Source organism: Manis javanica, chromosome 12, assembly GCF_040802235.1.
Source record: "Manis javanica isolate MJ-LG chromosome 12, MJ_LKY, whole genome shotgun sequence".
Taxonomy (NCBI): Eukaryota; Metazoa; Chordata; class Mammalia; order Pholidota; family Manidae; genus Manis; species Manis javanica.
In genome coordinates, this window is record NC_133167.1 from 97,701,012 (window position 1) to 97,719,964 (window position 18,953).

At 36.8% G+C, this 18,953-nt stretch overlaps 1 protein-coding gene across 14 annotated transcripts in view; it reads left to right on the forward strand.

The window, feature by feature from the left end:
• The window catches only part of PCM1 (pericentriolar material 1), a 76,821-nt gene that overhangs the window by 45,862 nt on the left and 12,006 nt on the right, over positions 1-18,953 (forward strand). For 6 of the 14 annotated variants that reach the window (XM_073219108.1, XM_073219105.1, XM_073219110.1 and 3 more), the window contains 7 exons: positions 3,001-3,165; positions 4,878-4,934; positions 7,108-7,280; positions 7,607-7,738; positions 11,810-11,930; positions 13,330-13,488; positions 13,728-13,864. In XM_073219108.1, coding sequence (XP_073075209.1) covers positions 3,001-3,165; positions 4,878-4,934; positions 7,108-7,280; positions 7,607-7,738; positions 11,810-11,930; positions 13,330-13,488; positions 13,728-13,864 — 944 coding nt within the window. The remainder of the gene's footprint in view (positions 1-3,000; positions 3,166-4,877; positions 4,935-7,107; positions 7,281-7,606; positions 7,739-11,809; positions 11,931-13,329; positions 13,489-13,727; positions 13,865-18,953) is intronic. The other 8 variants (XM_073219111.1, XM_073219112.1, XM_073219114.1 and 5 more) reach the window with 2 other exon arrangements.

The window sequence follows — 18,953 nt, forward strand, 5'->3', positions numbered from 1 at the left end:
ATGACGGCCTCAGCAGTAGGGAAGGTTGAACACAGCGAGGCTATCCCAGGGAATAAATGGATAGTATGTTGGGCTCCTGCTAGCAGAGCAACTGCTGGGCTGTGGTCATGAGAATGTAAGCTGCAAGGCCTTCCAGGCCATGCTGGAGCGCTGAGACCGCCTGGGGCAGAGCTCAGAGCTCTATGGTTCTTGCAGAAAACTTGGTTGGAGGAGATCATGCAGCTCCTCCTGTTCTTGGCACCTCCCTCCCTCCCTAGAGTAGCAGTCTTTCGCCACTTGCGGGTACTAATGGAAAAGGGTGTCATTGGACAAATAGATGACAGTCTCCCTGCCCTGAACTTGGGAGGTGTTGCCATTGTAGCTGAGGAGGCTGAGGAGTAGAAGAGGCTTCCTTATTGTCTTGATGGGAGACTGGACAACTTGATGGCCAGAACATTATCTCACGATAGGAGTGAGACTTCCAAGCACTGTCAGGTAGTGGGCTCCAACCTTAAGGGTAGGTCACAATTGTGACTAGAGAACGTAACGATACGTATAAAAAGTACCAGCAGCTAGAGAGAACACACAGAAGTAGACTACTAGAGCAGGTAAAATCTAGTTAAGAACAGAGTTATGGAAGGAAATACACACTTGAACAAAATAACATGCAGATTGAATTAAATTTTTTAGGGCTAGAAAAAATGTTTGCATTTAGTTTAGTGAAAAAGAGGATGAATGCTATTAAGTCCCAAATTACTCCTCTGGAAATCTGAGGGGAAGAATTATGTAATTACACAGAGCAAAAAGTACTAAGAGTTGAAATCAAGAGGAAAATGATTTGAGGCTTAAGGACAAATCTTAGAGATCTAATCTACAGGGAGTCCTAAAGGAGGAAAAACAATATGTAGAGGCAGTGATTAAATAATAAAGGGGAATCTCTAAGGAAGAAAAACTCAACACTTTAAAAAGAGTTTTTAAAATACTGTAAAGAAGAAAGATCAAAATACCTAACTGCTGTCCAGCCAGGAAGCCCAGGGGATGGTGTGCTACCCCGTGTGTGTTCACATGACATTCCAGAATTCCAAGCTTCCTGACTGTAGGAATAAGTGACATACAGTGAAAAATAATCCAGTTGACATCAGTCTTTCTCACAACCAAAAAGTAGAAGTGAAATAACATCCATAAATGGACAAAAAAGGGACCACAACTCAAGAATACTCAAACCAGAGACCCTTCATGTGTAAAGATGACAAGAAGATACTGCTGTATGCTATCTGAGGAAAACTACAGAAACAATGTGTGAATCAGAACAGAGACCTCTATGTGTAGGGGAAAGTGGAAAGGAGAGAGCAGTTCAGTAACTGAATACAAGAGGTCAACCTCAGTTATTCATATAAATTCAAAAGTAAAATTAAGATGTTAGGAATTTTAATTTGCCGGTGTATCAATAGAATATCAAACTTGTCAACAGGGTTTATTACAGAAATGCAGTATGATTCATTATCAGGAAATCTGTCAACATAATTTTTATATGAACAAATTAAAGTCATAATCGTAGCACTAGATTCAATTAAATTTGAAGTCATTTCTAATGAAAATTCTAAGTAAAATGCACCTAAGGAGGCAGTTATTTCAGCATAATGAAGTCTGCAGAATGCAGTCACAAACATCATTGTAAAAGACAATAGTCCACAGATCTCGCTCTCAAAATTAGGAATTAAGCAAGGATTCCTCCTCTACCACCATAATTATTTGGAAAGCATTATGACAAGAAATTGAGTAATTATAATAAATAGTGGGGCAAGAAGGGAAACAAATTTTGTAATTTTTTCTGAGAAAGCCTAAGAGACACTGGAAAATAGCTACTAAAGTTAATATGAATCAGTCAAGTAGCTGGTTATAAGTGCACATACTTCTCTCTATCACAGTAACACACAGCAGAAGTGGAAGGGGGGGAGGGGAGAATGTTCTTACCATAACAGTGTCTGAAACTATTGGGGGAAAGGATCCTTAGGATTAAATTTAGTAAGGAAATTAGCAGATCTATAAAAAACTATGAAGTATTTTTGAAGAACATGAAACAAGATCAAACAAATGTAAAAACATAACCATGTTCTTAGAATGCTTAAAATGATTAAATGCCAATTCTCCTCAAATTAGTAATACTTCTATTGTGATTCCATCTTGATCCCCATGGATCCTTTTTGAAATTAGAAAAAAATCTCAAAAGCTTATATGTAAGAACAAACGTCCAACAAAAGCCAAGCAGAGAAGAGAAGCTCGGTAGGACTAACCTTGCCAGGTGTTTAAACACCCTGTAAAGCTTCTGTGGCTAAAAGAATGAAAATGGCATTGCAATAGATAGAATGCCAAGGAATAAAACCTAGTTAGTAGGGAGATTTAATATATTGACCAAGGTTGCATCTTGATTCAATGGGAAAAGGGTAGGTATATATAGCCAGCTACCCATGTGGAACAAAATAAAGTTGAATTCCTACCTTGTGCCATAATACCGAAATAAATATTAAAATAAAATTGAGAAGGAAAATGTAGTAGAATATCTATATAACTTTTGGGTAGTTAAAACCTTTTAAAAAACTTAAGTCTTATTCAACAAAAAGTATAATAAAAAGTCAGACGGTTTTGACTATTTAATGTCTAGTACTTTTCTCTCTTACAGACATTTTATATAGATTGGATTTGATTCCTTCTATTTCTTGATACTGAAAAAATTGTTAACCTGGAGTTTAGTAGAGTATTTGGATCATGTAGAGAATATAAGGTCTGCCATATACTTTGAGTTGATATCAAAGGGCAATAAAATGTTAGAATTTATTACTGTCATCCCATGCATCCAAGGGTTATTGCAAAGGTATCTCCAGAAATTTACTGTTTTGTATTCCATTTATATCAGGCCTTCATAGCATTCTAAATTGAGTTAGCATTCTCTGTGGAAAATCAATATCCCTTTCAGTTTGAGTTAGTTGCAACTGGTAATAGTTGTCACTTTTTTTACTTAAGGATATGAAAGTGCCAGTATGTCTAGCACATGTGAACCTTGCAAAAGTAGGAACAGACATTCAGCCCAGACTGAAGAGCCTGTTCAAGCAAAAGTATTCAACAGAAAGAATCATGAGCAGCTGGAAAAAATAATAAAATATAGTAGGTCTACAGAAATATCTTCAGGTATGTTCTTTTTCGGTTTGCTTTAATTTAAGGACTTCTACATCTTAGATTTGAAAAGCTATAGTAAAACAATGTAAAAATTGGTCTATCACAGTTTTCTGTCATGTGCAGGGTTTTATAGTGGAGATTACAGTGCATTCCTTGATACCGAGAAATGTAAACTGGCATTATTGTTGTGATATGATACAAAAGGTTGACTTGTTTTGATAAAATTCTGAGCAAAAAGTACTGCTGACATTAATTTGGAACTCCTGATTTGAAATTCTGAAGATTTTCTCTGAATAAGAATTTGATATAATGCCCTGTCGTTGCTTTGCTTAAACCGCTGTGGCTTCTCCATGCCTACAGGACAAATGGTTTACCGTGACATATCTGGCCAGACTCATTCCTCACCACCTTCGGCCTTGAAGTTTACATTTTCAGTTTCACTGATCTCAGGCTTTCACATAGCTTTTGTGTTGTTTCTCGCCTCAGCAGTGTTTGTTCCATCTCAGGTCCTTTTTGTTTTTTTGTAAGCATTTTTCTCTACTGGGCTCTTAAATAAAATCTTAGTTCTGCAATTCTGAAATTGCATCCAAATCCAAGCTGGGATAAGTTTCCCTTTCTCCTTGTCATTTCTCTTGTAGCCTATGTAAAGCTCTTGTTGCCTGTATTACATTATATATAATATAGCACTTACCTATGTAAGCGTCTGTATTGCCTTTTTGAGTTCCTTGGTAACAGATAATATCTGTTCATATTTGTATCTTAAGTGTTGCCGTGACAGGCACATGGTAGGCACTCAGTAAGTGTTGGTTGAATGAATGGAGTCATGTATATTTGCCACCATCTTAATTTTAAAAAGTACTGATATTTCCCTGATTTGTAAAGACTAGTACATCTCAAATTTAAGGAGTGAGGGAAGCAGTATATACAGAATCTTCAGTTGTCAGTGAAACTGTTGGTCAAGATCATAATTTATATTACACTTATTGTTTACAGATTTAAGCAAATTAGAAAATTAAATTGTCCCATGCCAGCATTATTACCAAAATTTTATAATTTCCGTCTCCATTCACTGTCTTCATCAAATAATGATTAACTTCAAAGGGTAAGCAGTTGTATGGGGTTGGAGAAGGGCACTAAATTGACAGGCCTAATGAAGCGAGTATCAGTCATCTAAGTAATTGATAGTTGATCATAGCACTTGAGATTGCATTACTGTTACTTAAAAAAGTATGATTGAATTTTGGTAAATTAAAAAATGAGTAGCATAAATAATACCTTTATTTATATTTACATACTTTCTAAAAAGAATTTAGTTTTAACTCTTACTCTAAGATTCTTCATAGCGTAGTAATAGTTTTGTTGTATGACGAGTAGAGTGTAGCATCTGTGACTGCTAGTCCTGCACTGCACAGTCCTCGTCTCCTGCGGGAGTTGGGGAGGCTCACTGTGATAAGTATGCTTCCAAGAGGGAATGGTAAAACTTTATTGATGAAAGTCATCATCAGTCACATCACTATGAATTTAGAGCAAATCTTTTGATGTTTTCCCTGATGAAATTATTTTTAAATAGAGCATAAACCATACCTTGTGATAACATTTCAGTTCAGACAATTTAAAGAAATTTGCTAATTTCTCTTTTTTATTCACTTATTCATATTATAGACCCTGTCTCTACTATTCATACACATTTTATGTTCATCCTTATTGTCTGCCCTTTCCTACAGCACATGCTAGGAGAATACTACAGCAGTCTAACAGAAATGCATGCAGTGAAGCGCCAGGTAACCATCTGCTTAGTTTTGGTGTCCACTTTTTCTTAGTTTTTACCCCAGTGGTCCTAAAAATCCTTAGTTTTATTGCTCTGATAATTTTTTTCAGACTTAGCTTAGTGTAAATGTGTTATTTGGCTTGTAAAAGTGGAAGATAAATCATAGTCGTAACATTCAGAAGCCTTTCATCTGTAATTCTTTACTTGTTAAAATTGGTTGTTTTTCTTGTTTTCATTTTCTGTTAGTCTATGTAACGTAAGCAGCATATTCATGTGGGTAATAGAAAACCTTTCTATAACGTAGTGTTTTATTTGAAGTTATTTTGTATTTATTAAATGCTTAGGAGCATTAATATTTTTTGCAAGCAAAAATAGAGGGTTTTAAAAATTCTTAGCTCTGGTTTACAGTGTTAATTATTGTGTGTGACTTCTGTTGTAATTGCTTATTTTTCCTTACCAGCCAACATCTGTATAAAAGTAAACAGAAACAACTATGACATACAAAGACCATGTAGATAAAGATCATGGAAAATTACAAAGATGCCAAAATGCTATTGTTGTCTTTAAACTATGTGTTTTCTTTATGGTTCCATGTAACTTAGAACTAAATATTCGTTAATGCCTCCAGCACTATTACATAAGTGGGGAAAAAAAGGCCTTTTAAGAACCTTTAGGGGAATCTAAAGAAGACAAATGGTGACCTAGCCCAGACAAAGTGTGAATATTTCAGTGGCACTGCTAAAAGAACTCTGGAAATAGGATGAAAACAAGATGGAATCAGGGAAACCTGACAGAGAGAGCAAGGACTTTTCTAGCCTACACTAACGCATGTTAGTCCAGGAGGAGAAAGTGGCAGAAACTTTTCATCTATCAATTGCAGGCAGGAGGGATGAAGCATGTGTTTTGTCATAATTCATTATTTGGGAATAATCTTTAATGATACATAATTTAAATAATTCTGTCACATACAAAGGTATAAAAAATGTCATTAAATATGCTTTGCTTTTATATCTTTGAAATAATAAACATTTTCTCTAAATTAAACAACTAAGGCCAAACTACAGAATTGTATATAAATTGAAAGTGTATATTAAATCATATCTTCCCGGACTTTTTGTGTAAGTAGTGATTTCCTACAGAGATAGTTTTGGTTCCTACTTAAAATAAATGTATCACTTTTGTAGTAAAATGTCTAAGGCAACATAGGGAAGTTGCATATTTATTATTATTATTTTATGTTTGTGGAAATTGAGACCTGAACATGTTAACTTACTTATTAGCAGATTGATGAAATTTTTTCATTAGATTCAGTTCATTTTGTAGTATATTATCCCTCTCTTAACAAAAATGTAAATTTTTATGTCTTTGAATATTTATCTGAAAGCAGATTATTAAAGCATTCAACATATTAAATTCCCCTTTGTAGAAACTTATCACTGATTTTTGTGGAACTTGAATATAGAACTACTTATGGTTCTAACATTTGAAATTTTAAACAATGGTATGACCAAGTTAAGGTAATGGTATGATTGTATATCTTCATGGATGATTATCTGTGTTATCAATAAATGCATATAGCAGGATTATTGCTAAATAATAGAATTCTGCCTCGATTCAGTGAAAATGAAAACCTCTGGGGTCACTGCCTGCTCCAGGTTACACTGAGTGCGTCTGTAAGACACAATAGTAAGATGACCTGTTATGTTGTCCTTTAACAAATTCACTTTTTCATCAATACAACATGATAGCAGATATTTGAACTCATAGACCCTAACTAGATAGACCTTATTCAGTTTATTCTCAAGTGTAACAAAATAAACAAATTTCTCTTCTTGTAACAGTTCATGTTAGCAAAAAAATAAAATTATTTGCATTTAGCTTTATTTCATTTCCACTGATTATTCCCATGAAATGTGTAAAATTTTCCAGATATTTTTGAGAAATAAGTATGGTCTGAATAATGCTAGGTAATGTTATTTATTCATTTAAACACTTCTTTAATACACAGTGTATATATCTTGGTATTTTTAAGATTATTTTTGGTAATTTTAAGATTCTTTTTCTATTTTAAAAGCTCTGAAATAGAATTAAGTATGTTCTGATTTTTGAGTAATGACACAAGTTAATAGAAATTGTCAGGAACATATTTCATCAGTACTAACCTCTTGATCATTTATATCTTCCAGAAACGGGGAGTGATTTTTCCATGTTCGAATCTTTGAGGGATACTATTTATTCTGAAGTAGCTACACTAATTTCTCAAAATGAGTCTCATCCGCATTTTCTTATTGAACTCTTCCATGAGCTTCAGCTTCTTAATACAGACTACTTGAGGCAGAGGGCTTTATATGCGTTGCAGGTATCCTGTGCCTCACATTGATTTTCCTCCCCTTCACGGTTATATTCCATTTCTTAGACGGAAGTATGTCCTTGTTCCATATGTATTTTGATCTGTTTTTTATGTGCTTTTGTGCCATTTCATTTAAAACTTACTGTATAGCTTTGGTAGTTTTTAGATAAAGCCTTTTGCTGAGCAGTTTTTCCGTGTTTTTCTCTTTACTGTTATTTCTTCCTCACAGTTAATCTATAAGATGAGTAGTGTTGCATTGGTTCTGTCTGCTTCTGCTTTTAAATTGTGATTAAACATAAATGTTTTACATAAATAACTCTTATTTGTTTATTTAGGACATAGTATCCAGACATATTTCTGAGAACCATGAAAAAGAAGGGGAAAATGTGAAGTCAGTGAATTCTGGTACTTGGATAGCATCAAACTCAGAACTGACTCCCAGTGAAAGCCTTGCTACTACTGATGATGTAAGCTGATAATGATTAAATGAATGTAGATATAATTTCACTGTAGTAAATAAAAGTTAAATAGGTTGTTATAAATTGTGAGTATATGTACTATATTTAGTTTTTAGCTTTTTTAAAAAGCTGGGTATATAATGCATTTCTTGAATTTGAGGTGAGGTATAAAACTCAATCAAAACATGGCAGCAAACACCAAAAATTATGTATAATTGATAGAGTATAAGGTCTGAAATAATCATATTTATATTCCATTGCCCAACAAATAATAGAAATTCCATTCCATTTATATTCCATTCCGTAGGAGCTGACTCAGACATCAAGTAGTAATTATTGTGTTCAATCAAAACATTCAGTAAACCAAACAGCAGTCAGATCACAGTAAGAGCCCTTGAATAAACAAATAACAATGTAAATAAATCAGGTCTTAGGTTAGTAGAGAAGCCTGGACAAAAGAAAGTCATCCAGGAAAAAAAGTAATTTAATGTATTCAAACTAATGAAGAAATTTTGAATAAGTGAAAAGGACCTCGAAATGGAAGAGTGGTGAGGGAAATGATGTATTTTCAATAAACTGTGTACTCCTGATGGCACCTGCCTAGCTCCTGGTGACTGAACATCTGAATGGCTAACTAGGATGCTGTTAGGACACTGAGGAGATTGACATGCTGGGTATTTGGAAATCATCTATTTAAAGGTTCAGACCTTGATTCTGCTGTGAAAGTTTGTATGTGGTCCTGGGACAGCAAATACCTTCTTTTTTAAATACCAATTCTGGTTTCTAGCTCATGGGTATCCATGCCTAAGGCTGCCATAATTGATTAGCAAATATCTGCTGGAGGAAGAGAGTTGGAAATATCACTGTGTTTCTGCCCATTATGTTAATGTTATAAATTTTCCCCAAAAGATAGTATTTCTCAAAAGATTGTCTTGTATCTTTTTCACATATAGTAGTTTCCTTAACAACTAAGGAGGATTTGTTCTAAATTATTTGCTCTTTAACTCATACTCATGTTTAAAACAGTACATCCAGTCATCTTTTCTCCTTAAAACCTTTCTCACCAGGCTCCCAACTCCTCACTACTATGAACAAATCTGTGTCTAAAAATTACAGGGTTTTAACAGACTTTAAAATGTCAAATATAAAGTAAGTAATTCTTACTTGGGATTGTTGGTATAGCTAATTGAAAACTGAGTACTCCTTTCTGTGGGAAATGAAAAGTGATCTAGCCGTACATACCTAAAAAATAGGGGGTGCTAGGTTACATTGAAGTTTATTGGGCATTGAAATAACTTACTGAGAGAGTTTGGAGAGTGACTGTTATTAGAAATCTTTTTGTCATTTTATATCCTTAACTTCAGTGCCTCCCTTTTTATCCAAATTTCATATAGGCAGTATTACTTCCAATTATTTTTAAAGATTTGAGGACTTTGGTCTGCCCCATCTATAGCAAATTTTGAAAACTGAGCTATAATTTATGATAAAGTTAAGCCAGACAAAGTTAAAGTTAAGTAAGTAAAAATTTAAAGATACTGAACTGCTGAATAACTAGGTGTCTTAGCTCAGGGTGGTACAACCACATAGTGTAGAATGGTGGCTTGAACAACAGGCGTTTATTTCTCACAGTTCTGGGGGCTGGTGAGTCCAAAATCATGGTGCCAGTGGGTTTGGTTCTTAATGAGGGCCCTCTTTTGGCCTTGCAGATGGCCACTTTCTCCCTGTGCCCTCACTGGCCGCTAGAGAAAGCTCCTCCTCATCTTATAAGGGCACTGATTTCATCATGGGCTCCTCCACCCTCATGGCCTCATCTAAAGCTGATTGTCTTCCAAAGGCCTCACCTCCTAGTGCAATTACATGGGTTGTTACGGCTTCAATGTGTGCATTTTGGGGTGACACAAAGATTCAGTCCACTACTGTAGGTACTTGGCATAAATAACTATGCTTAGTATTACTTTTAAATAAGTAAATCTGTTCTTTCTTATCTAAAACTTAAATTCAGTGTTCTGTCAACATTCTCCATTTATGAATGCCATTGAGTCAGTGGTAGCACAACATCCAGTGTTCATACCCGCAGGTCTAGAGCAGTGCTGTCCGGTACAACTTTCTACAGTGAAGGGAATGTTTTATATCTGTACCGTCTAATGCAGTGGCCATTAGCCACATGTGCCTAGTGGGATTGAGGAAATAAGTTTTAAATTTTATTAAACAGAAACATGGCTTGTGGTTACTGTATTGGACAAATAGAGTCTCTTCCACCATGTTTCTAGGCCTAGGTCTTTGAGCACCATTCATGGAGCTTTTGCATACACAATGCAGAATGGATAAAAGAGTCTTCAAGCCCAGAAAAGAGAAAAATAAAAGTAGGCATCTGGGAGTTGTAAGTCAAGGAGAATGGGGAACTGAGGTGTAGGCAGAGGAAGAAATAGTTTGCATCTTCTATTCCAGGTGCTGTAAAAGGGTACAAGCACATCTACCTGCAAGTCTTGCTTGAAGGACCAACAAAGTGGTTCAGTTTCCTTTAATCAGAGACAGACCTTTCATTTCATAATTTAAGAAAACACTTTAAATCAGTAGCTAGGAAAAAAGCACAGTTGTATAATGAGTTTCAGTCAGTACATAAGTGAGATTCTCCCCTTAAACATACTATTCACAAAAGTTAATTTGCAGTTAAAGTCCTGAGAAAGCTAAAAACCATAAAATTCTAGAAGAAAACAAAACCATACACTTTTGACAGAAGCAGATTTCTTAGGATAATAGACAGCAATAACTATAAAAAAAAATTGGTACATTGGACTTCATAAAAATCCTTCTGCTTTTTAAAAGATACCATTAGAAGAAAGTAATTTCAGTACATATATCTGCCAAATAACCATATAAGTAACAAATCCCAGACTATATAAAGAACTTATACAATTCAGTTGTAAGCAAATAGCTCAGTAAAAAATGGACAAGAAATTTGAGCAGGTGCTTCATGAACAAACATGTATGTGGACAGTGTGCAAATTAAAACCATAAGATACTCTCTGATGCCCACTAGAAAGGCTGAAATTAAAAAGATTGACTAAGAAGCACTGGTGTGAATATGGAACGATTGGAACTCTCACACTGCTTATGGGATTGTGAAATTGTACAACCACTTTGAAAAGCAGTTTGGCAGTTTCTTAGAAAGTTAAACATAAATTAGGCATGTGACCTAGCAATTTCTCTTCTAGGTATTCATCCAAAAGAAATGAAAACATGTCCACAAAAATACTTGTACCCTAATGTTCATAGCATCTTAGTCACGATAGCCTCAAACTGGAACATCAACAAATAAATGGATAACCTTGGTATATCCATTCAGTGGAACCCTATTCAGCCATTAAAACATAATGAACTTCTGAAACATACAACGACATGTATTAATTTCAGAAACATACTGAGCAAAAAAAGTCAGACACCAAAGAGTATATACTGAGTGGTTCCATTTATGTGAAGTTCTAGAACCAGCAAAACTATTTTGTGGTGATAGAAATCATATGAGTGAGGTATAGTGGAGATTGACTGCAAAGGGATACAAAGGAACTTTCTGGGCTGATGAAAGCAGTCTTTATCTTTAGCGAAGGTGGTTATGTGGGTGCATATATTTGTCAAAATTCCAAATTGTACATTAATGGGTGCATTGTTATCTGTAAATTATATTTCAATAAAGTTGATTTTAAAAAATATGAATGATGCTGTTATGTTTTCCTTGTGATAGGAGACCACTGGATATCATAGTAAGGTGCTAGGTTAGGCATTGTTAGTTTTAGAGACAGGAGAATTTCTCTGAAGGTACAGAAATAATTTAAATGTTAACTTTTCCAAGTTAGAATTTAAACAGTAGCTGGCTCTGTTCTCATCTACATAATGACAAAATGTTCTGCAAGGTTACTTAATATTTTAATGTTCTTTGTGACTATTTAACCTTTAATAACTTTGGTTGTATCATATATTAAGTATATGGTTTTATGCAAATACCTAATCTAAGTTTTAATATTAACAAATTTTTTAAGGAAATATTAGTGATTTTTTTTGTTTTTTTAAACTATAACTTAGGAAACTTTTGAGAAGAACTTTGAGAGAGAAACACATAAAATAAGTGAGCAAAATGATGCTGATAATGCTAGCGTCATGTCTGTATCTTCAAATTTTGAGCCTTTTGCAACAGATGATCTAGGTAAGCAGAATTTTTTATAATTTTGGAACATGACTTTAATACAGTCTAAATTGCATTGATAAGGAAACAAAAGTTTGAAAGGCAAGATGTGGTGGAAAGAACCTGCGCTTAAACGTCTATCCGTCAACCTGAACTCATGAATCTCCCGACTCTGACCTTGGGTGAACCATCCAGCCCTTCTGGCCGTCCGTATTAGGAAAATGGGGGTCTTCAGTACACTGCTATGTTCTTGTGAAAAATACACAGAACTTCCTATCGTGTAACAGGAGTTCAGAAAATGTTAATTTCCTTTCTGTTAAGGGACAGGTCATCCTTTAAGGTCTTCCAGTTAATGGAAAAATTTCACAGGTATCAATGCCTGTCTGATTACATTTTCAGTAAAATGTCAACTTCGTCATTTGAGGTAAGAACTGAAATTTCTTAGCATAAATAATTTGTAGTGAGAAACCCAGATAACTAAGGCATGGCACATTGCATTTTTTTTTCTCTTTCATTGATAGTAAAAAGAAGCTTAGAGGATTGCAAAACTTTTAAAGGGAGGAGGAAACCCTGATTCCTAGAGTTGGAAAGGAGATTAGGGAAGAGAAAAATGTGTAGGTACCTTATTCATTTTTTTGGCTTTAACCTGTCGAAAGATAACCAAGTATTCAATCATTCAAACCTCCAGGGCACTTAGTTGATAAGACAATCTCATGTTGCATTATTCGAGTGTGTTGTTCCTATGATAAGAACAAGATTTAGATGACTGCAAAGACCTGCTTCTACAAACTCAGCTCTCTTCTGAATAAACAGTTACCAAGTCTGAACTGAGCTTACCCCATTATAGCTTTTTCCCCCTTCATGCATCTCCCTTTTTGAGTCGCCAAGTACCTGTTGTGTTTCATTTACTGTTTTTGGTTTTTTCCTCAGTCCTTCACCACTAGCTTTCTGTGAAGTAGACAAAGGAGAATTGGGAAATTTCATTAGGCCTTTTTCTTTACCTTATGACATGTGTTAGGCTGGATTGTTTTATCAACATTTGCATGACATTTTGGAATTTATTTTCTATGTACCATTTAGGTGAAGCAACATGAGGTAGTGGAATCATTTTGGACCTCAGAGTATAAGAACCTGAGTTAAGATCCCTGCTCATACATTTAACTGGCTGTGAAACCTTGGGCAAGTTACTTAAGTTCTCTGAAAATGGAGTACCATCATCTTCTACCTTACAGAGTTATTTAAGGATTAAATAAATAAGTATGACAGTATATGCTGAGTACCCAACAAGGTAGTGTCTGGAACTCCTTAAAGCTAGTTTTCCTTACCTGTGTTCAGGCATTTTTTGTTAATGCATTTTGAGGAAAATACAAAAAAGTTTGCTTTTGTATCTTCTAGATGTTATTTTCTGTTCCATGTGTAGGTAACACTGTGATTCACTTAGATCAAGCATTAGCCAGAATGAGGGAATATGAGCGTGTGAAGACAGAGGCTGAAGGTAACACAGATACGACGTGCAGCTGCAGGATTGTCGAGGATGGGGATGAGGCTGCCACTGCGGCTGCGGCAGATGATGTGGAAGGTGTGTTCTTGGATTGATGGGAAGTAAACATGGTTCCATACACAGCTATGAAAAACCCTACCTGATGTATCATAGTTTTATTACCACTCTTCTAATTATTAAGGGTGCTACAACAGATGTTCCTCTTTATTATTTTAGCATAAAATCTTCAGAATTTAACATTTAGAATTTTGCATAACTGTATGTGTATAATATCACAGGCTTTATTTTGCTAATTATCATTTTCTTTTTAAAAACAGAAACTCCTATTACTGAAAATCATAGTTCCCAGCAACCCATAAGTGAAGTTTCTACCATCCCATGTCCTAGAATTGATACTCAGCAGCTGGACCGGCAAATTAAAGCCATTATGAAAGAAGTCATTCCTTTTTTGAAGGTAAGCAGCAATTTTTAAGAAAAATAAACTTTCTGTGTTTTGTTTTTTAATGTATACAAAAGACTTCATTTTAATAAATTTAGAAAATGCAGGTAAAAAAACTAAAAAGTCACCCATGCTTTTGTCACCTAGAGATAGCCCCATCATTTTGGGAACCTTTCTGTAATATTTTGTACATGTATATCACATTCTGCTTTGGTGTTGTATTATACCATAAACATCTTATTAGGTTACTGTTGTTCTGCACATTTTTTAATGGCTACACATTATCCTTTAAAAAATATTTATAGAATGCTACTTCATGCTGGGTTTTGTGGAAATAGCATAGAACAAATCAAGGCCTTTGCTTTCGTGGAGCTTACATGCTAGGATGAGAATACCAACCAAAAAAAGTATAAAATACATAAATATATAAATGTATTTTATATAAAACACATAAAAATATAAGTATGTATCAGGTAGGGTTGTGTCCCATGCAGAGAATTAAAATATGGTGATACAGCGGTGTCTGTTTTGGACTGGAAGGTCAGAGAAGGCTCCTGAAGAGGGAATGCCGAAGCCAGGGATAGGAGTAAGAAGCCAGGTTAAAGCAAGGTCATTCCAGACACAGTGAAAGACCTTAGAGGAGGAACTGGCCTGGCATGTTGAAGGAACTGGGGGAGGACTTAACGTGGTTCTACGAAATTTGTGTGAGGTGAAGTTGGGGAGAAAGGCAGGGGCCAGTTACATAGAGTATTATAGGCTCTGATTAGGAATCCCGACTTTGGATTTTGAAGGGAAACTCCGTAGAGGGTTTTAAGCAAGAGAGAAACAGCATGATTTGCTTGTGGAAAATTGATTCTCGGGGGTTTGGAGTGCAGTAAGATCAGATGAGAAATGATAATGCTTAGACAAGGGTGTTGGTGCTGGAGAAGGGGAGTGGGTGACACATGGGGTAGATTTTGGAGATCAACAAGTTCTATTAATGGTCAGGATGTTGGAGGATAGGATAGAGAGAAAACTGGCTGGAATAAAAGAAAATCTAGTAAGATGAAGAAGGATTGGGACAAGGGGGAGGTCAAGAATTCTATTTTGGACATTAAATTTGAACTGCCTGTTGGAGAGCCATATAGAAAGTTCATGTAGTCCGCTGGGTATCCAGTTAACTCGGGGCACAGCTGGAGACAGAGGGCAGTTCACAGATGTCACCTAACGCATAGCACTGGGTGCGAGCACGGGGCCTAGCGCTGAGCCCAGCCCCAGGTGATCTGGCAGTTAGAAGCTGTTGAAAGAGGAAGCGCCAGACTTGACGGAGAAGGCCTGCCGGTGGGAACTGCTGGGCTCCTGTGAGGGTTGAGTACTCACAGAATTCTCCATGATGTTAGCCGTCCCTGTTGCTTAGTACTTAGGTTGATTCTGGTTCCGGTGCCTATATGATTTAGCTGCACTTAAATATGTGTATCATTTTTCCCATTTAGAAATAATTCTTAGACATAGAATTTCTAACTCTTAAGAGTATGAACATTTTTAAGGCTGAATTGTCTGTGCTTCAGAAACCTTCATGGTTCCTGTGTTACCAACAGTAAGTGTATGAGTCCTAGAAGCAATGCTAATTTTGTTTGATGTTAGTGAACAGCACAGAGAATGAAGCATGCAAGAAATGGAATGTGAAGATAGGACTTTTTTCTGCGATGGTGCTTTTACATTCTAATTTAAAATGAAAATTTTACGAATTAGAAATAAAAAGATAGCATTTTCTTTTAAGGCATGGGAAAGTGCGAGATACATTGCCATTGAGCTCATTTCCTACCAACCTGCTTATTCTTGTCAATGTGTAAGACATTGACAACAGTTGTTTCCATACAACTTATATTTCTTCCCTCAGTAGAAGCTATTGTTATTACTCTCCTTGGAATATTTTATGAGTATAGAAGTCTTTGAGAAGGCAATTACAGAAACTGCTTTCTCTGAAGACTTCATAGCCAACAGGAGAGAGAGGATCCTCTGTCTATGCCCAAATTATTCCATGTAAAAACTAAAAAACAGGCTTTTCCTGGTCAACTACAACAGCTCCTGAACAGACTTGTGTCTCTGTCACCCCTAACCTTCTCCCTCTGGCGTCGCTGGCACTCTTGAGGCCTCAGCACCTGCTGCCTCTTCTGCCTGGAACGCGCTTCCCTCGTGTACCTGCGTGGCTTTTTCCTTTGAGACCTTCAAGTCTTTAGTCAAATGTTACCTTTCTGGTGAGCAGATCTCCCCCTACTCCTTACCTGCTTTTCTTCATGGCCATGGTGCTTATCACCTTCTAAACCTATTTAATATTTGCTTATTCTTTTGTATGTCTCCCCCTGTTTACTTAGAAGCTCCATGAAGTCAGAGATGTTAATTAAAGCCGTTTTGGTCGCCAGTGCCAAGAATAGTACCTGCATGTGGGAGGCACTCAGCAGATCCTTAGTGAATGAATCAATAATGAAGGGATCCTTTAAACTTCAGCTGTGGTTTTCAAAATACATCAAGCTCTTCAGGCTCTATATGAAGTATGGTTCGAAAACAGCTGGCCCCTAGGATACAGATCAGATTCAGATTCGCTTGTAAAACCTTGTACAGCCAGGTCCCAGCCTCTTAACTACTCCTTCCACATACTTTGTATCCTTCTTGACATGGTTCAAAAATGCACGTTGCCCATTTTACTTCCTTTGCCTAGACTGCTCTTTCCCCCTTTCCCTGCCAGTGAGTTTTCTCTTGCAGGACCCAGCGCAAATGTTTTTGTATATCTTTTCAGGTGGAATTTCTCCTCATCACTGCCCCTGAGATGCTTGGTACATGCTTATGTTAAAGCATTCATGACAGTGTCATTTATTTGAATGTGTCACTCTACTAGAACAGTATCTTTCTAAATCTCTTAGTATTTTCACTCAAGGGCTTCAGAGACTGGATAAGGGGAATTTGAGGAAATAAGACAAACACATCAGTTTCACCAACCATTCTCTGTAAACTTTATTATTTATTTATTAAGTAGGTATTTAATTTATTTATTAATGAATTACTTATTTTTATTTATTAAATATATACTCACTTCCCCCCAAAATGTATGTTCCTATAAATTATAAAATTATGCATGTATTGTTTATAGGTAGATAGGTGTTTATTTAAGAATTTGGACCATTCCCTCAATTGAATTGACTTAATCTAAGTTTTTGATTACTGTCATTTTAAGCAGAGATAAATGTTGCCATTTTTTTTGTATATTTTTGTTTTATTGTGAATAATGCAATAAATAATTTTAAACATGTCCTGAAGGTTAAATTAGGTATTTAATAGGTAAAATTGTTTTCTAAGGGTTAAAAAATGTAAATGATCTAGTTTTATGCTTAGGGAATGCATCTTTAGGAAATTTTATTGCTTTCACTATTTTGTGTCTGATTTAAGTGACACATTTTCATAAGGATTCCCTTACTAAATTTAGCATTTCAGAAAGCTACTTGAGGCCAAGAAAATGAGTAGAACTAATGATCTGATTCTGTTTATCATGTCTCATTTCACTTCAAATGTTGACTGTCTTGGTGTATTGTGGAATGTCTTTGTTAGCGTCAGCATCGCACCCACCTAAGTCTTGTTGACTCCCTTTTCCTCTGTCACCAGTGAGTCCAAAATTGACCTTCCTCCTCAGAGCAGTCGGTTTTACTTCCTTCTCTCCAACGGCATAACCTTAATTCACATCCTTCACTTTTGCCGAGACCGCCTGTCCTAGTGGTCACGAAGTGAATGCGTGCTGAGCAAGCTGCTGCCTTCGGAGGCCTTGCCCCCGGACCCGGTGCGCCTCCCGCCCCGCCTCCCACTGCGCCCCGTCCGGCACCCCCTCCGTGGCCCCCGCCTGCCCTGTGCCTGCAGTCGCTTGCTGTTGCTGCTTCACATGTTCGCTCCTTGTGCAAGTTGTGACTATCAAACACACGGAATATTTTGGCTCTTTTCTGTCTGGCTCAAGTATCTCTTCTTCAGAGGTAATTTGGCGTTTGCCTCTGATGTGCGGCCACAGCTCCACGCGGCGCCTGGCGTGTGCCCTTTAGGACACCACTCAGCGAGCATGAGCGTCGCCGAGAGCCGGCCCCTATGCACCGGACGAGTAGAAAACCGTCCCTGTGGTCAGCATGTACCACCTGCTGACAGCGCGTGGCGCAGGGCCTGCTTGGTCCCGGAGCAGACTTCACTGGTGGCCAGTCCTTTGAGGACGAGCCATTCTTTTCAATTGTCTGCCTTGACACATGAATTTTTTTAATGAGCTTAAATCCTTAGATTTATGGACCTTAGAAATCATCTAGTGTGACCACCTCATTTTACACATTTGTGTAGGAAAAAAACAAAACAAACTTCTTACCCAAGCAAAGGTTAGAGGACTTGCCCAAATAAGGCTAATGGCAGAGGAGGGATTGGAACCTTGAGGTTCCTTGGTATGTTTTATGGACTCACTTGATAGTTAATCTTGATTTGGATTCTTATGTAGCTTGTACGTCCTTCTGAAGGAATATTTGGCCAAAGTGCCTTGTTAAGTTAGGATAGTGGTTCTCAGTTGGGGGTGGTGATGTTGACAGAAAAACATGTTGTAATGTCTAGGTGCATTTTTAGTTGTCAGGGTTTGAGAGGGTGGCGTTGCTGCTTGGATCCAGCAGGTAGGGGCCAGAGGGCCGCTGAAACGTCCTCCCGTTGCACAGAATGTCAGAAGTGCCGAGGCTGAGGCGGCCTGAGCTAGAAGATGGTGTAGAGGGGGTGGGGAGGAGGGAAGTATTGTTGGAAGAGCGGTTGCGATGCCTGCAGTGTGGATAGAAGACTGGCAGTGTGGCAACTGGCATGACCGCTCCCTGCTGCACAGAAAGGAAGTGAGGAAACGCACTGAATCAGCCAGTTTCTTTTACTGGCTTTCATCTGCTCTGGTGGGTCAAAATTTACACACCTTTTTATGTGTGTACAGGGGGAGCTTGGCTCTTCTTAGGAACAAGTTTTTCCATATCTATTGCTGAAAGTTAAGAAGCATCTATGCAAAACAATTAAAATCTCAGGTGAGTTAATGCTTTTTTTGTAAATAAGTAAGTTTATATCCTAACCAACTAGGATT